This window comes from Cryptotermes secundus, unplaced genomic scaffold (assembly GCF_002891405.2).
Source record: "Cryptotermes secundus unplaced genomic scaffold, Csec_1.0 scaffold238, whole genome shotgun sequence".
NCBI lineage: Eukaryota > Metazoa > Arthropoda > Insecta > Blattodea > Kalotermitidae > Cryptotermes > Cryptotermes secundus.
In genome coordinates, this window is record NW_019728500.1 from 283,692 (window position 1) to 308,941 (window position 25,250).

General features: G+C 39.4%; 1 protein-coding gene across 7 annotated transcripts in view; it reads right to left on the reverse strand.

Annotated features, from left to right (window-relative positions):
• The window catches only part of LOC111865188 (nucleolar protein 6), a 38,097-nt gene that overhangs the window by 8,819 nt on the left and 4,028 nt on the right, over window positions 1-25,250 (reverse strand). For 5 of the 7 annotated variants that reach the window (XM_023853011.1, XM_023853010.1, XM_023853013.1 and 2 more), the window contains exons 2-15: window positions 23,304-23,525; window positions 23,000-23,140; window positions 20,868-20,984; window positions 20,024-20,203; window positions 18,141-18,447; window positions 13,094-13,254; window positions 10,453-10,573; window positions 9,928-10,082; window positions 8,667-8,782; window positions 7,270-7,564; window positions 6,100-6,330; window positions 5,259-5,541; window positions 2,773-2,927; window positions 1,113-1,276 (exon numbers count right to left, since the gene is read on the reverse strand). In XM_023853011.1, coding sequence (XP_023708779.1) covers window positions 1,113-1,276; window positions 2,773-2,927; window positions 5,259-5,541; window positions 6,100-6,330; window positions 7,270-7,564; window positions 8,667-8,782; window positions 9,928-10,082; window positions 10,453-10,573; window positions 13,094-13,254; window positions 18,141-18,447; window positions 20,024-20,203; window positions 20,868-20,984; window positions 23,000-23,140; window positions 23,304-23,525 — 2,648 coding nt within the window. Of the gene's footprint in view, window positions 1-1,112; window positions 1,277-2,772; window positions 2,928-5,258; window positions 5,542-6,099; window positions 6,331-7,269; window positions 7,565-8,666; window positions 8,783-9,927; window positions 10,083-10,452; window positions 10,574-13,093; window positions 13,255-18,140; window positions 18,448-20,023; window positions 20,204-20,867; window positions 20,985-22,999; window positions 23,141-23,303; window positions 23,526-23,668; window positions 23,840-25,250 lie in introns of all 7 variants that reach the window. The other 2 variants (XM_023853009.1, XM_023853008.1) reach the window with 1 other exon arrangement.

Here is a 25,250-nt window from a genome sequence, read left to right on the forward strand (position 1 = left end):
CTTCAACGAGGGATGCCAAAATGTGGTAGACATGCGTTGGCCAGGTCATCCTAGAGTCAGTGAAGAAGTGTATGCTCTTTCCACGTTACTGGAGAGTGATCAACGCCATACAATTCGTGAGCTTGCCCAAGAGACAGGATCAGCACATATGACTGTGCTTCACATTCTGAATGAATGTCTGGGCATGAGAAAAACTGCATCACGATGGGTTCCGCATGATTTGATGGAAATGCAGAAGTGGCTACGATATGACACTGCTTGTAACCACTTGGAGCACTATGAGCGCAAAGGAGAGGCTTTCATACACCATATCATTACACTGGATGAGACACGGGCCAAATTGTACGAGCCACAAATGAAACGCCAATCAAATGAATGCATCATTACAGGTCACCACGAAAATAAAATGTTTGTCAGAACCCCAGCAATGTGAAAGTTATGGTGATTCTCATGTACAACTGTGATGGTGTTATCCTAATGCATACAGTTACCTGACAGCAGACCATCAATGTGCAGTATTACTGTTCATTTTTGGAACACAACCTGCGACCAGCTTTGAGAAAGAAGTGGTGACACTTTCTGCAGAACCCACCCGTCACTCTGCAGGACAATGCTCAGCCGCATGCAGCGCAAGCTGTGGCTGATTTGTTCAATCGATGGGGCTGGGAAGTGCTGTACCATCCACCATATTCCCCAGACTTAAGCCCTTGTGACTTCGATTTGATTCCTAAGATGAAGGAACCACTTTGTGGCATTTACTTCAGAACTGTTCCAGAGATTCTTCAGGCAGCAGACTGCTCCATTTGAACAATCAAAACAACAGGCACTGCTAAAGGTATCCTACGACTTCCACATCACTGGCAACAGGCTGTACACGATGCTGGTGACTACACTGAAGGACAGTAAAACTTCGAAACATGGATCTATTTTGTACCAGTTGTAAATAAATAGTTGCAACTATTAAAGTTCCAACTCTTGAACAAAATTATACTTTCACAAGAAAAGTGGTGGGTGATTCTTATTAGTAATACTTTAGTCTGTGTGTGATCTAGCTTGAGGGTTTATCACACATAAGAAAATGTGAATTTGTTAAAATCCGATATACAACTAACCCATGCAATGAACTCGTCAGTTTCGGAAGGTGAACAATGCTCTTCTCCAGTGCAAGTGATTCTTCTGTGTCTCTGTACTTGGTAACTCCCTCTGGAGTGGTTGTCTCTTTAAGGAGAGATATTTCACGTTGGTATGCCACATGTAAGCAAAACACGAAACCATCCTATAAACAGACGCCATATTTGGAATGAGCACCAGACATCGCATTAATCTTTCGAATGTAACACATTTACTGCTCATTAGTGATAGACATATGCTTGTAAATAAGCACAGAATTAGATTTCCCCAAGAGGTGTGTCTCTCTCTCTCAAACACAGTCAAACCTCTACAGAAAACAAAAATATAAAAACTCCCCGAATACATGAGTATTGAATAGTTTTGAAGTGCGAATACACAGTCACATTTTTCATGTGAGTTGTCATTTTATAAGAATGATATGTTTCAGGGAGTGTAGTGGTACTGTATTCAGTGAAAGACTGATTTACAAAGTTCACACAGGCAATGGCCCATGCAATGAACTCACTGCAACCCCATTCCTGATGACAATTCTGTAGAAAGTTAGCCCATCTCCATGCTTTATTAAGCATTATACCATATGGACATATTACAATGCTTAACTACGCACCACATGGTGGATATATATGGGGAAGTGAAGGTACAGTTCCATACATTCTGAACCTTGAAACCAAACGGAATGGAGGTGGGTGGTCAGCTTCCTGACCCACCTACTTTATCTCACAGGGACAAGGGCCCAGTACCCAAGGGACAGGAGGCTGGGTGGGTTCCAGTGCAAGTCCAGACAAATTGGTATAGAGAAAAATCCTGCCCCTGCCAGGAATCAAACTCTGTTTATCATACTGACTGAGCTATCTGAGATCCTAACAGCAATTCTGTAAGTTGTGAAAATACAAGTAGTTGTCTAGAAACCTAACGATTAATGGCTGGTTCATGAGATTTTCATATTGCATTTGAAATACAAGGCAATGAATGCATTGTTTTTTCTGTCTCTACTGTACACCCTCAAGCGTCTTTCCTCCTGTTCATATCCAGCCAACATGCTGCCTCCTTGTCTCATTGAAAATTCTAACTCCACTCAGTTCTATCATTTTCTTTAACTTAATCCTTAAGTTATTTAAAATACTATATCTTAAGCAGTTTGGAGAGTTATCTCATAAAGGCACAACCTGTTAAGCTATGGAATTTCTGTTAATAATGAAACTACTATGCAAATCATATCAGAATATTCAAATAACAACTGGAAAATTCATACTTGTTCTATTGCTTGTACTAGTTTCATGACAACTGGAAAACAGTACACAAAATGTTCATATATCTTGTTGTAGACAAGTTTTCCAGAAGCAACACTAACAGTACTACTGGCAACTAACGAGATAACAGCAGCTATAGTGGAATAATGAATAAAAAGACAAATACAAAACCTTTACTGTTATTTTTGTCCAGCAGCCAAAGGATGATAAATTATTGCACCACATACAGTAACTTACCACACACTAGCAGCAAGAAAAACCTTCAATTCTGCATTCATGGGAGAATTGTAAGAGTCTCACTACATACATTTTTCTTTGCTGAATTAATGTCACACTGATTTGGAAACAGTGTTTTCTGTCCTATGTCTCGTAGAAATTGGCACAAATTTACCTTCAAAATTTGGACACAGTCTGGATATGGCTGAACTGTAAGGTGGAACTGTTCTGACAGGCCCTCTGCAATCTTAATGTAGAATGCAGCTTTGATCCTCTGAATAGCACATAAATCATTTGGCCACTTTCCACTCAATCCCAGTTGAATAATTGCTGGTGAAAAAGAATTACAGCATATCATTACATATGATTTGAGGTTCTTTGACCCTGAAGATGGAGGTAGTATGTTCCTCCAAAATATCAGTTGACTTTCACCAGACTACATGATGTTATATCCCAGAAGAGAAAACTCTTCGAAAACCAAACTTGTTAATTTAATAAAACAATGTAAATAAATCGGACAGTACAATTGGAAGAAGTGCTGGAAGATAATCAAAAAGGTGGTTGGTCAGAGAATATGCCAGAAGGATCCCAATCATGAAACTGTCACTGGTGGTGGTGATGACGATGCTGTGAACACTGCAGAGAAAATAACAAAAGAATGAGATTTTATCAGTTCCCAAAAGAGAATTACATACCAAAAAGAGCGTATCATGACTACAAATCAGGAAGGATTCTGTAACACCCTTAACAGGCCAGAAAAATCTTAATTTTAGGGGTGATGGTGATAAAGTGAGTATCTCTTGAGTTTCTCCATGAGACAAATAATATGGATTCGTCATGTAAGACAACTTTAATTGGAGGAAATGCAAGCCACCAGGAAATGACTGGAATTCAGGACCTCTTGAATATAAAGTGGGAATGCAATGCCTATTTGGGACAGATTGTACCAAATAACCAAGGAAGGAGAACACAGACATTAAATGAAGGAACACATAGAATCCTCTTGGGCAATCACACATCTTCTTGATTGACACTCAAGTTCAGGGACTGTTCCTGCATCCCAGGACAAATAAGTTTCAAGAATAATTTCTTAAAAATTTATTTTATGAGCTGCAGATATTAGCAACCTACAATTTTTCAAAGTAGCTCTCAAAATCCAGAACAGAATGTCTGTACATTCTTTTTTTCATGGATGATTTAACACCCTCAATGTCTGAGAAATGCTTTCCTTTCAGCTTACTCTTTGAGTTTCGGAAACAGCCATAAGTTAGCTGGACCAAAGTCAGGAGAGTACAATGAATAATCCATGTCAAAGATGCCTTTTCCTGCTAAAAACTGTGACACTCAAAGTGAAGTACGTGCTGGTGTGTTGTCATGGTGAAGAATCAATGAGCGATCTCTTCATAAATCTCCTTGATCACGCCTCATGGCATCAATAAGCCTTTCAACACCTCCACACAGAATGTCTGATTAACACTGGCCCCTTTGCATACAAATTCCAAGTGGATGATACTCCTTATGTGAAAGAAGCAAATCAACACTGTTTTGATCTTGGACTTTGACATCTGTGGCTTCTTTGGCCTCAGGATCATACTGATAACACCATGTTTCATCATCAGTGATGACATGATCCAAAAAAATTATGTTCTTGAAGTTGTTCCACAAAGTCCATGCACACAGTGAGACAGCTGTCCTTTTGTTCCTCCATCAAGTTTTGTGCCATGAGCTTCGCTGTCAACTCTCACGCCAAGATCCTGTACTAAAATTTTCCTAACAGTCTCTTTGCTCATATCAAGCTCATTAGCTATCTTCTTGCGAGTTAACTGGTGGTCAGATCAACAAGTTCCCTGATTTTTGTGACATTCACATCTGTTTGCTTCATTAGAGAACCATCTTACCTTTTAGCGTTGTTCACATATTTTCTGCATTCTCTGAAATGTGTGTGTCACTTAGAAACATTACTCTCCCTCACAGTAGATTCACCATAAACTGTTTTTAACATTTCTAATGTTTCACTCAGCAATTTCTGCAGTTTAACATAAAATTTCACATTCACTCTCTGTTCCATCGGACACTACATTTTCACATCAGGACAAAGTCGATGACACACAGTGATCTAATGGGCTACTGTTCAACGAATACTGAACACAGTTTATCCAAACTTTCCATGTGAGCTCTGTCTTGTCGCATCACCTAGCATGGCAAGTAACAGCTTTGCCAGATCACCCAGCATAAAATTAAAAATGAGTCTCGAAACTTATTTGTCTGACCTTGAATTTAATAATATGAATTTGAATCATTTCATAATGCTGTACAACAACTGAAATTCTATAACACTACTCATTACATGAAATCCATAGAGAAAATATATGACATAAAAAAAAAGAATTACCAAAAAAGTAATAAGAGACATCACAAGGAGAAATTAATATCCCAATCACAAAATGTTCAAATCTTTAAATGAAATGAGTCACAGCATATTCAAGTAAAAGGTAAAGTTGTCCCTGTTCTTAACTAATTAAGCACTACATCATGAAGATGTATGGAGGACTGGATATATAGACCCACTTTTTCTTGACCTCGGCACCAGCTGGAGATTAGTAGTACAGCATGTTCAAGTACAAGACATTAAGTAAGCTGCTAAGAGTAATTATTACCTACCATCAACAGGAGTGATCCAACGAGGGGCTATAACTAGCGCATTTTCTGTAGGCAGCAAGTGGCTCTTTCCTTCTTTCCTAACCTCTTTAGGTACTTTACATGAAGATGAGAGAGGTGGGAATACATCACAGTAGCGGCACACTGATGATGTTCCTTGAACTGCACTCACTTCCAGCGGAATGTCGTTCAACTGCCGTAATTGTTTCCCAAGACTGTCTAGAGCACCAATAACTCTCACTGTTGCTTCTTCACCAGTACCATACTCAAAATCAGCGGGAAGTAGCTATACAATTATAAACACAAATGTATCATGTGACTCGTTACTGGCTTTACATCACGTGAACTTCTGATGCATTCTACATGCTACACATTAGTCTCTGTAAAGAGGTCATCAGTATCGTAAGTATCTCTACTCAAGATAATGAATATAGGGACTGAAACCAAGCATTCACTTTTACAAGTATTCATTCTCTGGTGCATTAAATATGCAGGATTATTACAAAATAAATACATTCTAAATTAAATATCCTATAAAGACTATATTAATATAAATTGAAACAGCATATAAAAATGAGATCTGAGGGTTCTGAAGCTGTGAAATTTAACACGGTGGCCTTCTCACTTAGGACACTGTGTAGTTACATCTTTAGAAGTTCCACCCTGAAGACAGAGGCAGCAGGTTCCTTCGAAATATTAACCACCTATGGACCTACACGATGTAACCTCATCATCAGTACCACTACAATGACAAAAGGAATTGTTCTCTAATTTAGCAAACAGATTTAGCCTCTTGAGAACCAGTGGATTAAAACATGATGCTAAGAAATGTTTAAATTCTTACCATGCTGCGCTCTAGCAATGAATCCAACTGATCTGCCACATATATGATTCCATTCTCTGTGGGAAAGCCAAATTTTTCATTGAGAAGGTAAGTAACAATCTTGTGACATATCATTCGTTTCTGAGCCAATGTTGCTGAGCCACTATTCCATACAACAGCTTCCGATATACTTCCATCTTGAAACCGACGCACTTCTGACTTCTTGCCCCAGAATTTTCGGAATTCAAATGCCTTAACAAACCACAAAAGCAAAATAATTACCAGTAATGTCAATATTTTGGGAGTCGGGATAGTTCAGTCAGTATAGTGATAGGCTATGAGCTGGATGAGGCAGGGTTCAACCCCACTGGCAGGAGCAAACTTTTTCTCTTCCCCACAGAGTCCAGACTGGCTTTGGGGCTTATTATTATTATTATTATTATTTTGGAGGGGGTGGGTTTCCCCATGCACTGCGACCAGTTGATCTATTGTGCGTCCCCCTTTAATTATTCTGCCCGTCGCCATGCCCTTCCAGTACTGGTGCTCACTATCAGCCCCATTCTGCCAGCGAGGTCAGCCCTCTCTGGCAGTGGTCCCCCATACTTCCCCATCTACTGGAGGAATTGGAAACTACTTGGGCAGGAAATTTGCCTAATTTTTCTCAGAGGTCTCCTAGAGACATGAGGATCTTTTGTGCCACTTAGCCTGGGTCAACCTTTTAGTATTAGTATAACAATATTATTTGGTGGCTGTGCCAATACACAGCCTTTCTACTGCGAATAATTACTGAATCGGTTACCATCTTTCCTGCTTGTGAACTTGCAAATGAGGCTTAGTTTCATTTTAGTGGCTATGTCAACACACAAAATAACAAACAGCAGATCACAGAAAATACCCATGTTATAAATTATATACAGCACAAATGACAGCCAGTATTTTAGTTATGTTAACTTCTGAGAGATACAGCAGAAAATCAATAGGCATGGGTAAGTGTATGCACACATATGCACATGTACACACAAACAGATTAGAAATTTGGAGTGTAATGCAAGAACCTAAAAACGATCAAATAATAGAGGGTGGGTGGAAGAGGAGCAAAATGGATGAAATGGAGGATTAGGAGGATATAAGTAACTGTAGCAGGTTCATATCTTTACATTAAGAAGGGAGCATGGCCACATCAGTACCTACCTCTGGCAAATTTGCCCCTGGTCCCTTTTCCAGAACGCTGAAAGCAAACTCTGGATTCAAGGTTAAACCCAGTGTTATCGGTTGACCTGACATAGGTGGACACTTGGAAAGCTGCCAGCGCTCAGTACTCGGTAATACAATACTGATGTGCCTCACTCGTTGGCCCAAACCTTTCCTCAGTACTTCAAGGATTAGACTCAATGCTTGAGGATACACATGGCCTGTATAATCCAACTTCTGCATTCGAGGACTGTGTTCTTCTACCAGCTTCTTAATCATGGTGAAATCTTGCACCCTGAAATAAAATTTAATATAAATTAATAGTGTGTTACTGTAGTTCCTTCAGAATTGTGAAAACATGTAAGACTCATGTTACTGAGGGTCCTTCATCAAAATGGCATGGCCACTTTCATACAGAGGCAGCCTCCAGATATGGTGAGAAACTGCAGATATATTAAGGGAAGAATATAAATTATGAATGTTTAAGAACAATGCAGTCAGGAAAACACTTGTACATACAAATAATTTAGGATATCACATAGCAAGTAACTAAATTCAGCTAGTACTGCTGGTGTAATGAATTCAGGAAGTTTGTGAATGGCCAGGTATGTAACTCAGATGGTGGAGACAAGAAATATACATAGAATTTATGGTGGGAAAACATTTTGGAAAACAGAGTACTAATGAACAAACTGGGGGAAAACATTAAGATAGATCCTAGGGAAATAGGTAGTGGAGGTGGAAGGAACTGACTTGGCATCACATCCAATTGGTATTACTGGTGTTTCCCAGAGAAGTAGTCATCAGCAAGAACCTAAGTACTGACAACTCTTAATACCAAAGAAATCCAGGGGGAAAGAACTTTTTTTTTTGTGAGAGAGAGAGGAGTTGTAAGAAATGTTTGTGTCAACAGTTTTATTGAGAATGATTCTAAATTGCAAATCAGGTTGGATTAGAGTATGTAATATTGATCTACACTGACCATGATCACCAGCATGTCTACCCAAACCATGATTACCACTACGTCAATCACAAACAACTGGCAATGTAAACAGTCACACGATTCTGTCATACAACATATGCAAACACTCGATTACTGAAACAGGAATGTTTCAAGATTAAAAATCAATGCAGTATATAACATACTGCATGCTACGGATTTAACAATTCGTACCAGTTTAAACACACTTTAGAAGCAGAATGTGGGCAGGACCATCAATGGACGTACTTTTAGACAGTCATGCAGTAAAACCCAACCACGGATTTTTGTCACAAAAGACCATAACAACTGGACTGCTACATCTGCTACTGCTACTGAACAGACAGCTTGGACTGTACCTCACACAACTCAGGAACTGTTATAATAAAATCTCACTTCAAAACAGCATGTAGCATACCTTATAATGTGGTCAAATTGACGGTAGAAAGGCATGGATGTCATGAAGAGGGCCTGGAAGCTGTTAATATTTGGATTATCCAAACATTTTACTGCCAAGTCACATTCTTGTTTCACCTGTATGCAAAGGAACAGAAACATAATTTCAACTGCGTTCAGAAGGTAAAGTGAATCCTTTTTGTGACTCTAACAGTAAGCTACCTGTGTCTGTTCCCTGATTCAACTACGAACAGCAATACAGTGAACACTAACTGACTAATTTTCACCAAAAAAAAAGTAAGATCATGCCATTTGACACCTCATCACATTGATAATTTTTAACTCCATCATCAAGACAAACATGCAAAGTGGGAACACCACTAGCACCATCCCACATAGAGTTTCAAAATTTTGTATAGTGACAGGCCTTCAAACAATATATACTATTTTACCTGGGATAAATTTTACTACTATAACAAAAAATAACAATTCTGTAAAGCATTATGACAAGTGTTTCCTAATTAATCACATTAACCCTATTTGTGATTTTATATGATGACATGTTACAACCACATGGATAAATACAGTGCAATGCAGAGGAATCTGACAATTCTCCCATCTAGTCAGGCTGCAACAATTCAGACTGCTAGCAGACACAACAAGCCTACAGCTTTTTTTTTTTTTAAATAAAAAGGCCTAGTGCTCAGTAAAGAGAAATTGGATGAGTCAGTGTTCAGCATCTGCTGCAGCATTGTATAAACTGTTATGCTACAGGCTTGTTCAATCCAAGCAGCCAGTCTTCAGTGGTCCAAAGAGACAGGACTGTCTGACCCTACTACTCAACTGGCTCAACAATCTGTGAGAAGCTCAAGGTGACTGTAATGCACTGCACTGCTGCAAGGTCAAAGCCTTCAGAATCCTATACTGTACTACACCAAAGGTGAGTGCCCTAAATTAATTAATTTTATTAAATGTACCATGCAACAGAAGCAAATTAAATAAGTCACTAGCAGAGATAAGTAAAAACAGGACAATATAATACAAATCAGACTGACATTTGAGGATTTCATGGCGACCACTGTATCGACTTCTGGGTACAGTGCTATATTAAGAAATTTACATACTACCAGTGCTTCACAGAAACATGGTTTCCTTCAACACCCCTGAGGGAGGAACCAAAATGTCAATAATACTTTTAATGCTTAACAAGCTGCTGTACCCATAACATAACACCTTGAAATTGACTGTTTAGCACAGATACATGTATACAATACAATACATACCCACAAGAAAGTTTCCTTGCTCATGTTAGCACAAAAATTGCAGGAGCCAGTCACATCAATAAATACAACTTCGAAATGATGATGGAAATTAGGAACAGACTGTTGGGGTAATGATTGTGCTAAGCTGATACCATCTGTAGTCCAGTTACTTTTTGCTGTAAATAAAATTACAAATTAGTTGTACACTACGTGATTTAACAGATAAAAACTGCATTCACAAAAAAATTAACAGAACATTAAATGCAGGACATGTTTGATACCACTCAAGTCAGATCTTTTGTTTCTTTCCTTGTTACTTAAAAGCATAAAGAATAAAATATGAAAATTAAAATTTTGTCCATTAGAGACATTAAATCAGGCTAATATTTAGCCTTGTATTTATTTTACTAAATTCAAGTTGTATTTCTGGAGTCTTGTACAAAATCCTCTAAAAGAACATAATGACTGAACATGACAATTTTGGGGAACATTTAATTCAGCTGCTGTTCTTGAGTTTACTGTGGCAATATCATATAGTAAACTCACCCAGACTGTTCCAGGTGTTTCTTGCAACCTGGTAACTGCTCATGACACTGTTAATGCGACGAGACTGCAGCAGGTACAGAACATACATACACATGATGTAGCCACTGAAACAGCCATAACCCTACAACAGATACAAATCAAAGTAAAGAAAACTATCTTACTGAGGATCTCTAATTTGTGGGCTTTCTTTATGTAGGAGATCTTCAATAAGAGTTCTAGTCCCTTATATTTAAATTCAACAGGAGCTAAGATTCTGTAATATGGATCTTGTTGTCCAAAAAATTTCATTACATAAATAAAAAAAAGTATTCAGCATACACATAATGTTAAATTAGTTTTATAGGAAAACACAAGCAGAAAGTTATACTCCACCAAGAGAGCACACATATTTTCGGAATGAATTCTTTGTCATTTTGAATTCTATGCTGACTTTGACTGTCATTTACTACAGGCAAAACTCTACTGAACTAAAAAATATTATGAGGGAACTACAAATCTTACAAATAATGGCATTTTAGTACAGGGTGGGGCGCAGAAACTTCCTTTTTGTGAAGACACATTGTTAAAGGAGGGGAGGTCGCAGAAAAGTGGGGACAGGCTCGGCGAATGCAGCAGTCACAGAAGTTTCTGTCTAATACCCCTCAGTAGGAAACATGAGGTGGACGAGTGAGCAGTGTGCGTTTGCTGTCGAAGCCTATTTTTCAAACAACCATTCCTATGTGGCAGTGCAGCGTGCATTCTGTACTCACTTCAGATTTAAGCCCAGAGGTTTGGTTCCCGACCGGAAATCAATTGTTTTATGGGTAAAGAACTTCAGGACAACCAGGAGTGTGGTGAAAAAATCATCAGGATGACAACGGACCCTTATGACGCCAAAAAATGTGGAGGCAGTTCGACAGTCGATTTTGAGATCTCCAAGACGCTCCACTTGCAAACATGAAGTTGCCCTAGACATATCCAATCGTTCAATGCGCCGAATTCTTCACGAACATCCTCATTTCCATCCCTATAAGATGGTTGTTCTGCAAGAATTGTCACCACATAATTTCCAAAACTCAATAATGGCGTAAGAAACGTTATTGGAAACTTTACCCCCTGACACACTTGGTTTCTTTAGTGATGAGGCACATTTTCACCTATCCGGATATGTCAACAAGCAGAATATGCGCTATTGGAGTGGTAACAATCCCAGAGAGCTCCATGAGAGGCCACTTCACAGTGATGACAGTATGGCGTGCATTGTCGAGAGTTGGAGTTATTGGCCCTTATTTTTTTTAAGAATACAATCATGCAGTTACTGTCAATTCACAGTGGTATGTGGACATGATTAAAAACTTTTCGAAACAGCTCTTGAAGAAATGCATCTAGGAAATGTCTGGTTCCAACAGGATGGTGCCACGGCCCACACAGCCCAAGCTTCGACGACAGTTTTGAGGGCAAAGTTCCCCGGATGGCTCATCTCGCTTTGAGATGACATCCAGTGGGCAGCGCACTCACCTGATCTAACAACCTGTGATTTTTTTTATGGGGATACCTCAAGGCAGAGGTTTTTAAACATTGCCCCACAAACCTGCTTCTGCTGAAGATTATTCGGCAGGAAGTAGCCCAAATTCCGGTGCACATGTTGGAACGTACAGAGGGGAACTTCAGAAAACGGTTGCATCAGTGCATAGAGAACGGTGGCCACCACCTTCGAGATATTTTGTTTAAACCTACATGGTTTAAAACTTTAAAGTATGTTCTTTTATTAGCTAAACATAAATTTTGTCTATCAGCAATAATTTTTCTTTTATTCGCTTTCAAAAAAAGAAAGTTTCTGCGCCCCACCCTGTATAATACATACAAAATTAGAAGAAAAAAAACAATTAACTGGTTCAGCTCTGGCAGAATTTCAGAAAGGATTTTAACATATCAACCTCGCCCACCCAAAAGGTAAAGTTGTCCCCGTGTGTCATTAATTAAGCACTATGCCATGAAGACATATGGGGGAGTGGAGGCATAACTCCACCATTTTTGACCTCTGCACTAAACAGAGGTGAGTGGTCATCTTCACACCTCAGCCACTTTACCCCCGGGGAAATCGCCCCCCACCCATACCCATCGAAGAGAAGTCAAAAATAATTTGTCATTGTACTTTATGAAACATAAACCATACAAAAAAAGTTTTTATGCATGTTTTTCACGGCTCTCCTTAGTTTCTGCAGGCTAATGCTGGGACAGTGCTGTAAAACAGCCTAAGGTCACTTCTTTCCACATCCTTCCTACCATTTTAATGGTATACAATTTAACATTATGCTGCTGGGTATTATAGGCAGTTGCAGATATTAATGAAAATATAATGCACATAAAAGGAACAACCAAACACAAAGTATGTTATTAACAGATCACAGCAGCAGATGCCAAACACAAGTCTCAGATGTAAGTCTGAAACAGGACATTTCCAAATTCATAAACACATATAAAATCAGCATCCAATTTGTTTTATAAGCAGTACATACTATAAGCTTAGAATGACACTGAGGTGGCAGAAATCTTCATTTCATCCAGAACACAAATAAATTAGAACACTGCCTAAAATGATCTTTGTCTACCATGCATAAATATAGCCCTGAAACAGAACAAACAAATTTCAACTGCTAACCTGATCTAGTCCTCTTTGTTTCAACCAAACCTTCAGAAGTAAAATTCCATCTTTCAGGTTTGGGTTATTTTCCAGAATGTTAGTGCGATAATCCTCATTTGCAGCCAGGACAAGATCTTTCAGTATACTACAATTGTAATGCGGAGTTGGTGAAAGGGACTCTGAAATCCACACCAAAAATATAGCAGTTACAACTAAGGGCACATAGCTAAACATATTTCCTCAGATATCCCACACCCCTCTCCTAGGAAAAATGTGACCAAAGATTTGGGTGTACAGTTTATTTATGACAAGGTTAGCAGCAGTACATGATGAGCCTGGCAATGGTGCACAGTTGATTTGTAATGATTCTGGTAAATATGCATATTCTGCTTGTTATGAGGCAGGCAACACTACTCATTCCAGGTGAAAACTTAACTTTCACAACTTCTGCTTCCTTTCTCATAATGCGCAGCAGTCCATGTTGTAAAAGGTAAAGGTATCCCTGTAACAGGTGGTGCAGGCCCATAGGGTTGTGAAATGTTGGGGCTCCCACATTTTCTAGACAACTGGCTCACAGATGGCAGTGAGGTTGTCAGCCTTATGCGCCGGCTACCCTTCACCCCCAGCATGATTCCTAGTACCCCTTTCTGTTCGAGGCTGAGTCGAACCCCAGGCCATAGTGCGGCTGGAAGAATGAGGTCTACTGAAAAATCCGATGACCTCAATGGGAATTGAACCCATGATCTTCCGGTGTGTATCATAGTGGCTCAACCAACTACACTACCACATGCCCCTATGTAGCAATGGATTTTAACCTGTGACACAGTATGCACGTGTTAAACATGAATTCTACAGACAGGCATTTAAAAATGTTCTTGGAGGGCGAGAAACTAAAAATAATTCAAGAGGTAGAATAAATTAGAAACTGTATTGATGGTAGAAAATATAATGCAGTTCCTGAAACAGACAAGAAGCTATGTGCATATGTTGCAGCAGTTTGGGTGTACAGTATTAACCAGAGATATACTGTGGGCACAGTTTACAAGAAACAATATGTGTATCAAAAGAAGCAAATGTCTCCCAGTGGAGGAATGTCAGAACCAGAAAAGTATGAGAGTTTAGCAAAAATAATAGCAGAAATAGATAAAGAACATCATCAAATGTGAATTTCAAGATAATACAAATTACACACTTATCCTCAGCACACTTCAATAAATTCACATAAAAAAGTAAAAGTAAAGATATCCCTGTAATAGGCCGTGAAGGCCCATAGGGTTGTGAGGGCTGCACTTTACTCCCCAGGAAAATTATTTAATTAATTTCTGGTACTCATTTCTGTTAGAGGCTTAGTCGACTCCAGGGCCATAGTGTGGCCAGAAGGATTAGGCCAAGTGAAAAAAATCCAATGACCTCATTGGGACTTGAACCCGCGACCTTCTGGTTTGTAGCATGGCGCCTCAACCAACTACGCTACTGTGTGCCCCCGATAAATTCATATAAACATTTTATATTCTTATGTTTCTCAAACACTGAATGTGCACGGAATATTCAAGAGTGTGTGGTATTAAAGAAAATACAGTACCTATAATTCCAAGTTTCGCCTTGGTTCCCATAGAGTTATATTTTTCCAAAAGTTCACCCTGCAAAGAAGTGTTTGTATGGATGCAGTACAAAAGACTGAGAACAGAGTTGTCATAAATCAATAAACTTGATTTGACAGATGTAGGGATAGAATCAGTGTAAAAATTAAAGCAAGTCATGCTCAAAAATGCATTAACCTTTTAGAATGAAGTTTTGTATACTGTTTTTGAGTGAAAAAAAAATTACATTTAGCAAACATGACACATAATTTACATATGATCCATGCTGGGTGACATGTTTATCATATCCAGGTTCACCCCTTTTTAACCCTTTGGCGCGGTCATTTAAATTCCGCGGCTGCGTCTCCGGCGGTAATATATTCAGCCGGCCATTTAAATTTTGCTCGAAAATGATTTATTCATCATTGTTCTTAAATTCTATGAGATAGGAACATGAAACTTTCACTAAAATGATCTTAAAAGGTGGTTTTATAACCTTACCTTATAATATGAGCGCCCTGTATCTCGGCAATTGAAGCAGGTTGTTTAGTATTTGAGCAGTGAATGGTACGCCTTGAAGCATGAAACTTTCACTAAAATGATCTTAAAAGATGGTTTTTATAACCTTACCTTATAATATGAGCACCCGGTATCTCGTCAAAGGAAGCAGGTGGTTCAGAATTTGAGCAGTGTAAGGAAGGCCTTGAAGCATTCGTGTAACCCAACGGTGCCCCACATTCATCGCTCCAATATTGTGTATCTTTTCTTTGGCTCTTTTTTTTTAACCACACAGCTTCTGTGCGGCCTTGCCTTCTTCCCCGTGAGGGGTATAGTTGAAGGAAATGTCTTTCCGTGAGCAGTTTAGCTAGTCAGGTCAGCTGCAGTAAATTCAACGTTACGAGTTATCATAACAAGGGGTTGTTGCTATGCCTTTGATATTCCATCCATTTTGGCGGCAGTAGATGTCGTAGGGGTGACCACAGAATTCATGAAGTTATTCTAAGAACTGGCTGGTATGTAGTGCACGAAAGCAGAGCTTAGCTGGCTCAAAAAAAATATTTATGGTCATCCCTCGAAACGACCACCAAGGTCAGTACGATAAAATGGCGTCAACTGGAGCGATAATACATGAAGGAATGAGTTCTTTTCCCACCCCACACACACCAGTATCGTCATAGGGGGTGACCATAGTGTTCTGCCTTAATTCGTGGCGTTTTTCTAAGAACTGGGTGCTATGTACTGTGCGAAATCAATCGATGTTGCAAGAATAAATTTTTGGACATCCCTCTTCTAAGAATTACAATTGAGTGTGTTAGTGTGGCCAGCTCAGGGCAATATGATATTATAAACACAGCACATATCACGTCTCTGCTGTTTATAACTTCATAGGAAAGAAAACACGCCATTCATAACAGTTTGAACGAGGAAACCTCTCCCAAGAGCAACAGGAACTTTGCTGCAAGACAGGCATATGTAACGATGACTTAGCGCAGCTAAACAAATGCCTCATTATATATAGTACTTGTGACAACAGGCCAGCGAAAAATCTAACAATCTACAGCAAAACCATCAATTATTATGGGCGTTATAACATAGGTGTGCAGCTGGACGAAACATACACGTCGAACCCCCCCAGACGATTTAAATACCTGACGAAACATACACGTCAAACCACGCTGAACGGTTAAGAATATGACAAGTTTGCTGGCTTCTCAGGGCAAACATACACAAATATGGACGAAATCTTCTGTTTGTTCGTACACCTCAAAGGGTTAATTTCTTTGTGGTTTATTACATTACTGAGTATCTCAGGCTACATAATGTTGAATGATACGAGGATTGGTGAATAATTAAGTGGAAAGGATTCTGAAGGAAGCAGTCATGGCCTATTTGAAGCACATCCCTGCATTTGCCTGGAAGCACTGAGGAAAAAAAATGCAGGCTAGTTAGTGTTCCAGCTCCTGAACGTAAGTCTACATTGTCACCATCACACCAAACTTCTTGGTCAAAAGGTTAAGACAGAACAGATTAGTGATGTACATACTCTCTGTGCAGTAAAAATTAGAGCAGCCACGAAATCAAATTTCATTATTCTTAATTTTCTTAACAGTGCATACCATATACAAGGAATGTATTTCACATGATGATGGTATTGTTGCGCGTTTCCTAGGTAACGCAACAAGAAATTTGTGCAGGTTCTCGGATTTGAACGAATACATTTATTGGACAGTCACGTTTACACTTGGAAATACAATTGTTCACACTTATAAAGTCGTCAGACGTTTCCTCTTCACTATTACAATTACTTGCATGGCTGATCTTGGTGAAGTGTCTCCTGCTCCACTCGGAGCTCAAATGTCCTTGGTTCCTTGTTGGATACAAACTCTTCTGCTCTAGTCATATAAGAACTCTGCTGGTCTCTTGCCAAAAACACAAACTGCTATATTTTGCACTCAGACTGAATAGGGAACACCTTGCCAAAGGGATAATTTTGCCTGCTGCTATGCAATGAAAGTGGGTATACGTAACTGCTTCAAACAATTCATTTGTAATGGTGGAAACCCCACTGTTAGACTCTCATTTCCGGGGCAACAATCTCCTAGACTATGCTGCCTATGAATTGCTAGCCATTGACTACATCACAGTATAATTTAACATGAGAAGCCATCCGCTGCTATCTAATGTCTATTAAACAACGTGTGACAGACGATTTTCACAGCAACAACTACATGCACAACAAGAGAGGAAATATTGGAAACGGTGTTTTCTATTGGGTCCACCCCCACACTATACAGCGAGCATGAAAATATAAGTTGAAAAAATAAGGATATTCTGAGACATAGGTCAGGTGCGAGACAGTCACTCTCCAGTATCAACATGAGCAGAAGAGAGCATTGCTGGGACCCATTACTAGGCAACAACTAGTAAAGATAAACTGAGAAAACTTAGTGCATGCTATACTTACTTACTTGCTCATGGAGCTGAGCCCTTCTTGAGGAGCTGCCAATTCTGCAGCTACTCAAGAATTTCCCAACATTTTATGGAACCCGAAGGTTCATTAGTGTTCACAAGAGCCCTCCACTGGTCCCCATCCTGAGCCAGATCAATCCAATCCATACCATACCATCCTATCACTGTAAGATCTGTTTTAATATTGTCCACCCACCTACTCCTTGGCCTTCCCAGTGGTCTCTTTAGTGCATACTATAGCAAATTGTAAAGTGCATAAATTAGCAACAGTGCTATAATTCTTTGCAGTTACAAGTCGTAAGAGTTTAGTAGATGCATTTATCAATCCAAACCCCATGTCTAGTCACTAATGCATGACAATATTTTTATCACTAATGAGATTCTTGGACTAAACTTTACAAATGTCTCTAATTTCTCAGGTATCTGGGCCTGCAACTGACATCAAAGTCCATGCCATGAGATCCTACAAAATTAGCTAATTTAAATACAATATCTTCAATGGAAAGATCTCTTACCTTCTTCCACTCTTTCATTCTCTTTAAAATACCAATTTGGGCGTACATTGTTTTTCTCTGGAGAGAAACGTGAGAGTTTGAAGACACCAGCAGGAGATGTCAGGTGCACCAAAATAATAACCCGTTTACCCAGCTTTCCCTTGGGCTTCACCTCAAGGACTGGCTTCAAAGGATTACCACAGCTCTGTGAAAATTGCATTTCTTCCACCAGCTCACTTTCCTGCAGTTTTCCAGCAATGTACGCTAGATAGAGCGCTCGTTTCACATGATACTTGTGATTTAGGTAGTCCTTCACATCAAAGCAAATCTGAAATGTAAACACATCTAGAGTTTCTGATTAAATCACAATAGGTCCACCATAATCTATTTTTTAGGCAGTCAGCACTGGAGATTTAATGGAGATCATGCTTTGAATTCATGAAAAAAAAAAAGATTCTTGGACTAAACTTTACAAATTTAATCAAATTTCATTCAAATTATATGAGCAAGATATGTAATATATGTAACACATTTAAACAATCTCAGTAATTCAATCTGATTCATCCAGTACCATTAACTCCCAAGGGCATAACAACAATCTTGGTTTGAATATCCACTCTCCTTAGATTTTATTAGCTGGCCTCTATCAACCTTCGATTATGTCATTATTACAAACTGTTCTTCCTAACGGCTGGTTTCATTATTGTACCTACCAAATACCATTTTTTAAAAATACTGTCATGTGTTTGCTACGCAACGCAATAAGAAATTGTGTGGGTTCTTGTATTTGAATGAATACCTTTATTGGACATTTTTACACTCACACAGTTATTCTTCACTTATAATGTCCTTTAGACGTTTCTTCTCCAATGTTATAACACTTCTGCTCTAGTCAGACAAGAACTCTTCTGTTCTAGTCAGATAAGAACTCTTTCCTGCTAAAATCGAATACAACTCTTCTGGTCTCTGGCAGACGTTGGACTGTTACAACTTGCCCTCAGACTGAATAGGGAATACCCTGTTGAAGGGTTAATTCTGCCTGCTGTTACACAACAAACAATTGTTGCTTGGATATTGCTAGCTGCTGTATAGCAATGGATGTGTTCTACTTCCTAGCCGTAGTAGCCGGAACGTTGCTCGTGGCCTAGGAAATCAACTCTGATCTCCTCAACCATTCCGGCTCTCTGGAGGCATGCCACATTATTTTTAAAATTTCCAAAATATCACTGGACCCTGTGGCCCAACTACAGTAATATGAAGTCCTTCTGACTCCTTTAATGTGACATGTCTTCCAATTTAAATAAAATTCCATTATTTTTGGGCTCTCATATTTCAAGTTGGTGGGATTTTATATCATGGCAGATTTTAGCTGTTTCACAGTGGCATTTATTCTACAGTGCTGTGTCAAAATATTAAATGTAGTACGTCATATACTTATCATGTTCACAGCGAAACTACTTTTATCTTTGTCCTGTTTTTCATAGACTATGGCACAACTGCTTGTTGACTGGAATTCAACTCTCACACAGCTCTCCTACTGTTTGATTACTGAAGGTGAGTTGTAGCTTGCATCACTTCATCTGATAGTACTGTGTGCAGTCCGATGGAACTTGCTACACAATAAAAGTAACTAAATATAATAATTATAGCTGTACATTATTATGCCTCTGGACAAAAATTAGCACTAAGAGTTGATGAATGGTGTTAGTGGTTTAAAATATACTCAGAAGATATCAAAATCAACAGCTGTTTTTATCTTTTAAGTGCAGAGTGAAATGTTTTCTTATTAGACTCAACCAACAGCTGCTAGAAGCACCATACTGAGATAAAATCCACTGATCCCATGAAAGGATCAAAGTACAATCAGTGCACTTCTTTGCATACTGCTATTCCATATTCATTACCTGTGGCATTTCAACTCTGAAGTCAATCTTGATATTGGGCCCAAGACAACAGCCTGCTCCAAATGATCCAACCACTGAAACTGATGTTGGTTTTATGAACTTGAAGACTCCCATTATTTGAGGTAGGTAGGGTATAGGAATTTTCAAATTAAATTCTTTCAGCCAATTGCGATCCATTATCTAGAAAAACAATAAACATTAACATCATGAACACCAGTTCTCTCAAATGACTAACAGGCTAAGGCCAGGAATATGGGTGTAATACCTGGTATAGGTGCCAGAAAATTTGTCATCATTAGCATAAATTGCATGGCAGGTTCCCATTCAATGAGTAAAAAGATCACAACAAGAAGCTGACCAAGAAGGTAACAACTCTTGCATCTGCTGCCAACTGATTCATAGATCATTCAACAGTACTGTATCAAATGCACATATCAGGCAAGCTGGCTCCAGTGGTAACATTTATGACTTGTATGCAGGAAGTGGCTGGTATGAATCTTCGATGGGGACCCAACTATCCTGACCAAGGTCTTTTGCAGTCTTCCCCAGATGTTCCATGTAAAAGCTAGGAGAGTACCTTAAATTAGGCCACAAATGCTTCCTTCAACATCATTTCCAGTGTGTTATTATCCAGTCATTCAACATGGAAAACCATTAAAGGTTTCAGTAAGGACAGCAATGGAAACTAACCAAATGTGACTGGAATCAGACACGCTCACAGTTACACGTGCTTTCTAAGAAGACTACGGGCAACTTCACTTCCATACCCCTTACACACGGTGCTAAGCACTGGGTAACCTATCACAATGATCTTACGAAACTATTACACAAACAGTCTACTTACATCATAATCTTCATATTCTTCAATGTTTTCAAGAGTTTTCTTGAAATCTTCCATCCAACAGTGAAACAAGGTCCTATATTTGGCCCTTATATTGACTTCCTTCAACATTTCTTGTATCTAGAATCACACAAAAACATAGAGTACAGATGAAATAACACGAGAAATGACAACAAGCAGGGTCATTTAAATTATTCATTAATTGGTGGCAATAACTTTTATAGCACTGTCCACTGGTGAGAAAGAAATTTGTGCATGGGTCTCTTCTGGTAACCCTAATGGTAACAGCACCTACCTACTCAATGGGATACATGAGTTCAAACACTTTCAGGTTCTATTTGAAATATTTTTAGCACTTTCCTTATTTTGAAAAATAACAGGAGGCTTATGAGGTCACATTGCTATGTGTATGTCCCTCTACTAACACCTGAAAACCAGAACAGTGGAGCCAAAAAAGACAGGTGTTGCTGGCTTGGTAAACATGTTCCTACAGAAACAGAAGAAATGTTGGATGCAGTTTTTTCTATTGCTGCAGTGTTTTCTATGCAGTATGTGTTGCATAAAATACTCAATCTGTAGTGAAAGGAAAGCAAGCAATTAATTCTTCCCAGAATTTCTTGTTCTTCATCACTATGGCCCATACGGTCGTGAAGCCCCCAACTCTTTTTACCTAATTGCTACCAGAGACTTTTCTCCCATGGGTAAAGTAAGGAAAGTGAGAAACTGGCCATTCACTTCCATCTAAGATCAGCATCTTATGCATGAGAACTATCTCCATGCTCCTTCTGCTTGCAAGGCATGGTGTTTCGACAAAGAGACATGTAGACCAATCTCTGCACTATGCCTACAGAGAATGAGCATATCTAGAAATTGTTTTACGAAATTATGGTGATAAATCTGGCAAGTTAAGACATGAAAATTATCCATCAACATCAACATGTCAACAAGTACCCTTGTCCAACTTAAGAAAACTTTGAAACATATGCTGAGTGGGGCACGTGGTAGCGTAGTTGGTTGAGGCACTATCCTACAAGCCGGAAGGTCACAGGATCAAATCCCAATGAGGTCTTTGAATTTTTTTCAATTTACCTAATCCTTCCAGCCACACTACGGCCCTGAGGTCAACTCAGCCTCTAACAGAAATGAGTACCAGGAATTAATTCAATAATTTTCCTGGGGAGTAAAGTATAGCCGGCACGTAAGGTTGACAACCTTACCGCCATCTATGAGCCGACTGTCTGGAAAATGTGGGAACCTCAACATCTCACAACCCTATGGACCTCCAAGGCCTGTTACAGCGATAGCGTTACTTTTACTTTTTACATATGCTGAGAAAAGCTTGGATTAGATGGGAGTTTTGCAATCGGTGACAATGAGGGCATCCATTACACTACTAATGCATTCAAAATGTATTCCTTTCAACTTAAGAAGTACATACAAATTATCTGTTATGCAGAATCCCATTACTGTGTCTGACGGTTTGCAGATAGCATATTTAAAAATGCTGTATACACTGCAAATGTTGTTCAGCATTCACTAAAATGACAATTGTGTGTAATGAAGTGAGAAGGATGGGGAATGAGGTGTCATGGCATATTTCAAGGCCCCATTCTCACATTCATTCAAAATGTTGGTACAATGCTGTGTTCTAAACAAGATTCAATCACATTCCTACAGGATACACATCAGCCACATTTATGCTGTGCCAACCTAATTAGAGTAAGGTGGCCCATACATGTACGAGTCTGGCTCGGCGAGGAGCAGGGCTCAGATTAATTTCACCACACACGGATGAGCGTGGCAACCCACACACAGACGAGGTTGGCTCATTGGAACCCGAGCTGAGTCAGACTCGCGAGCCAGACTTGTACATGTATAGGCTCCCTAATGCACAAATTAGTTCCATAATTATAAAATCAAGCAAATGGGTAAAGCTGTGAAAATGCTGACAAACTCTACCACATCAGAAAAGAAACTTCTCCTGTGCTTTTAACAAACAATTGATTAGATATTTTAGAAATGTACCCATATAAAACTAATCAACTAATATCAGATAAACTTTGCCAATATCATTAATAACTATTTTATCATCTTCACACCTAAGAGATCTTACAATTTATAAAATTTAATCATACCTGTAACCTAAACAGATTTGAATGGAACAGATTCTCTGTCTCCCTGAGCTGATTCAGCTCCTTCACAGTTGGAGGCTTATACAGACCAGCGTCCACTGGCTTAACCTTCTTTCGTTTTTCCTTTGTACCTTCCTTTTCATCCTATAAATTGAAATCAGAAACAAATTAGAAAAAGTTAATCTGTGTGTAATTCACTTCTCCAGGTCAAGTGAGTTCCACTAGACTACACATGGTTACATCCCAGTCACTGACAAGACAACCTCAAATCTTACACAGTACATTTTAGTCACTGAATTAAACTCACCTCAACGTATTTCCTCTTCAGTGGCTTATTTTCTTCGTCCATTCCACTGTCATCATTACCTTCATTCCGTTCCTCCTTTTCTGGACCTACATCATCATTCTCATCATCTTCATCCTCACTTATATTATCTTCTTCACCATCATCCATATCTGACTTTTCCAATTTATTATATTCCATAGCTTCATTTCCTTCATAACAATTAACTTCTGCTGACAGTGGAAACTGTAACACGTTGTGACGTAATGAAACCGTTACAAATACATCTGACAGTACAATCTTATTTCTGAATATTTTTACTGAAGAGGAAAGGGCAGTCAGTACGATCAGTGACCTAAACAAGAGCCTTTATGTCCAGCACTCCTTACCCCTCGTGTGTGTTCAACATGATACCTCACACAAACAACAGACTCTTTTGAAGAGTATTTATTATCTTCTGATATGTGACACCATGTAGTCTGGCAGAAGTTAATGGATATTTCAGGGGTACCTACTGCCTTCTTACTCTTCAAATCTGAAGATGAGAGCAGCGTTTTCCTCTGAAACAATGGTAAACTTATATCAAACTACACAGTATTATATCCTATCAGCCACTGAGGTAAGAGCCTGAAATCTCAGAGTAGCCTCTTCTGTTCTAGATAAATACCTTTCCAATCATCTAAATCAACCCAAATAATATATTGTGGCTGACTTTTTACCATCTGAAATATACATGGGCAATACAAACAGAAGTAACTGTTTCATTAATGTAAAACGCTTTCAACAACAAACCATTTCACTTTCTTTAGCGGTGACCTTTAGCTGCCTACATGCATGCACTATAACTGGCATAAGCATAAAAAAGCACAGAAAACCATACTATCACTGTTCCAGAATGGCAGTTCATACGGCATCATGTACTAGAAGGATGATGTGTGGTGTTATTAACCCTTAACAGATGAAGGGGGCAAACAAATGTATATTTGAAGAAAGCAGTCTTCTGGGATGTGATGCCATGTACATATGGTGTTAAACAACGTTTCGGAGGAACGTATCGCCTCCATCATCAGGGTGGGAGAAAAAAAGAAGAAAATCTGCAAGCAAAAAACCAGCATGAGCAGGTGCTAACAGACTAATGTCGAGAATAAACCCAGCTGTATAAGAGCAGGAAGAGAAGGGAGAGGGGCTGCATGGGAAAAGTAGAGAGGAGAGGGGAAGGGTCTGGGGAGGTGGGCCAGCAGGTAGCAGGCCAGAGCAGGTGTAGAATATTGTGGCGGGGGGAGAAAGGCAAGGCTAATTGGATGGCATTAACCCTAAGCTTCGGGGTTGCTATGCGAGTTGGGCATGAACTTGCGTGGCCTTGTGGATCTGCTGTCATGTCTCACAGGTTTCTTGAAGGAACAGATGAGAGGCTTCCAAGACTTGCTGAGACAAAACCCCACCTCTCTGTTCATATTGTGACATGTTGACCCCTCCCACCCCTCAGCGGTAACGTAACGCTCGCGTAATAGGCGAGTAATCACCCCGCATCCTGGCAGCCATGCGCAGTGACGTCACGAGCGGAGCCGAAGAGAGCCGAGCGGAGCCGAAGATAGCCAAGCCCCGTAACCGGGTAACTATGCAAGGCGAATCAACAGCGGTGACGTAACCGGACAGCGTGGCTAGCAACAAGGGTGCCTATTACGTGGCCGTATTGTCCGATCGGGGCTACATAGGGAGCAGCGAAGGCTATTCACAGTTGTTGTACTGTAACAGTCGCCGAGTCGAGTTGTACTGAGTCAGTCAGTGAGTCCTGGAGCTACCGCCGAGTTAGCCAGCAACTAGTCAGTGGTATTCTGGCATTTCGAGTGTACTAATTGTGATACTGCAGATAGCAGTAACCGTAAATCTGTAATTTGGGTGATTGTAAGTGCGAATGTGAAATAAAATTCGCTACATCGAATACATCGAGAATTTATTTGTCGCGATATA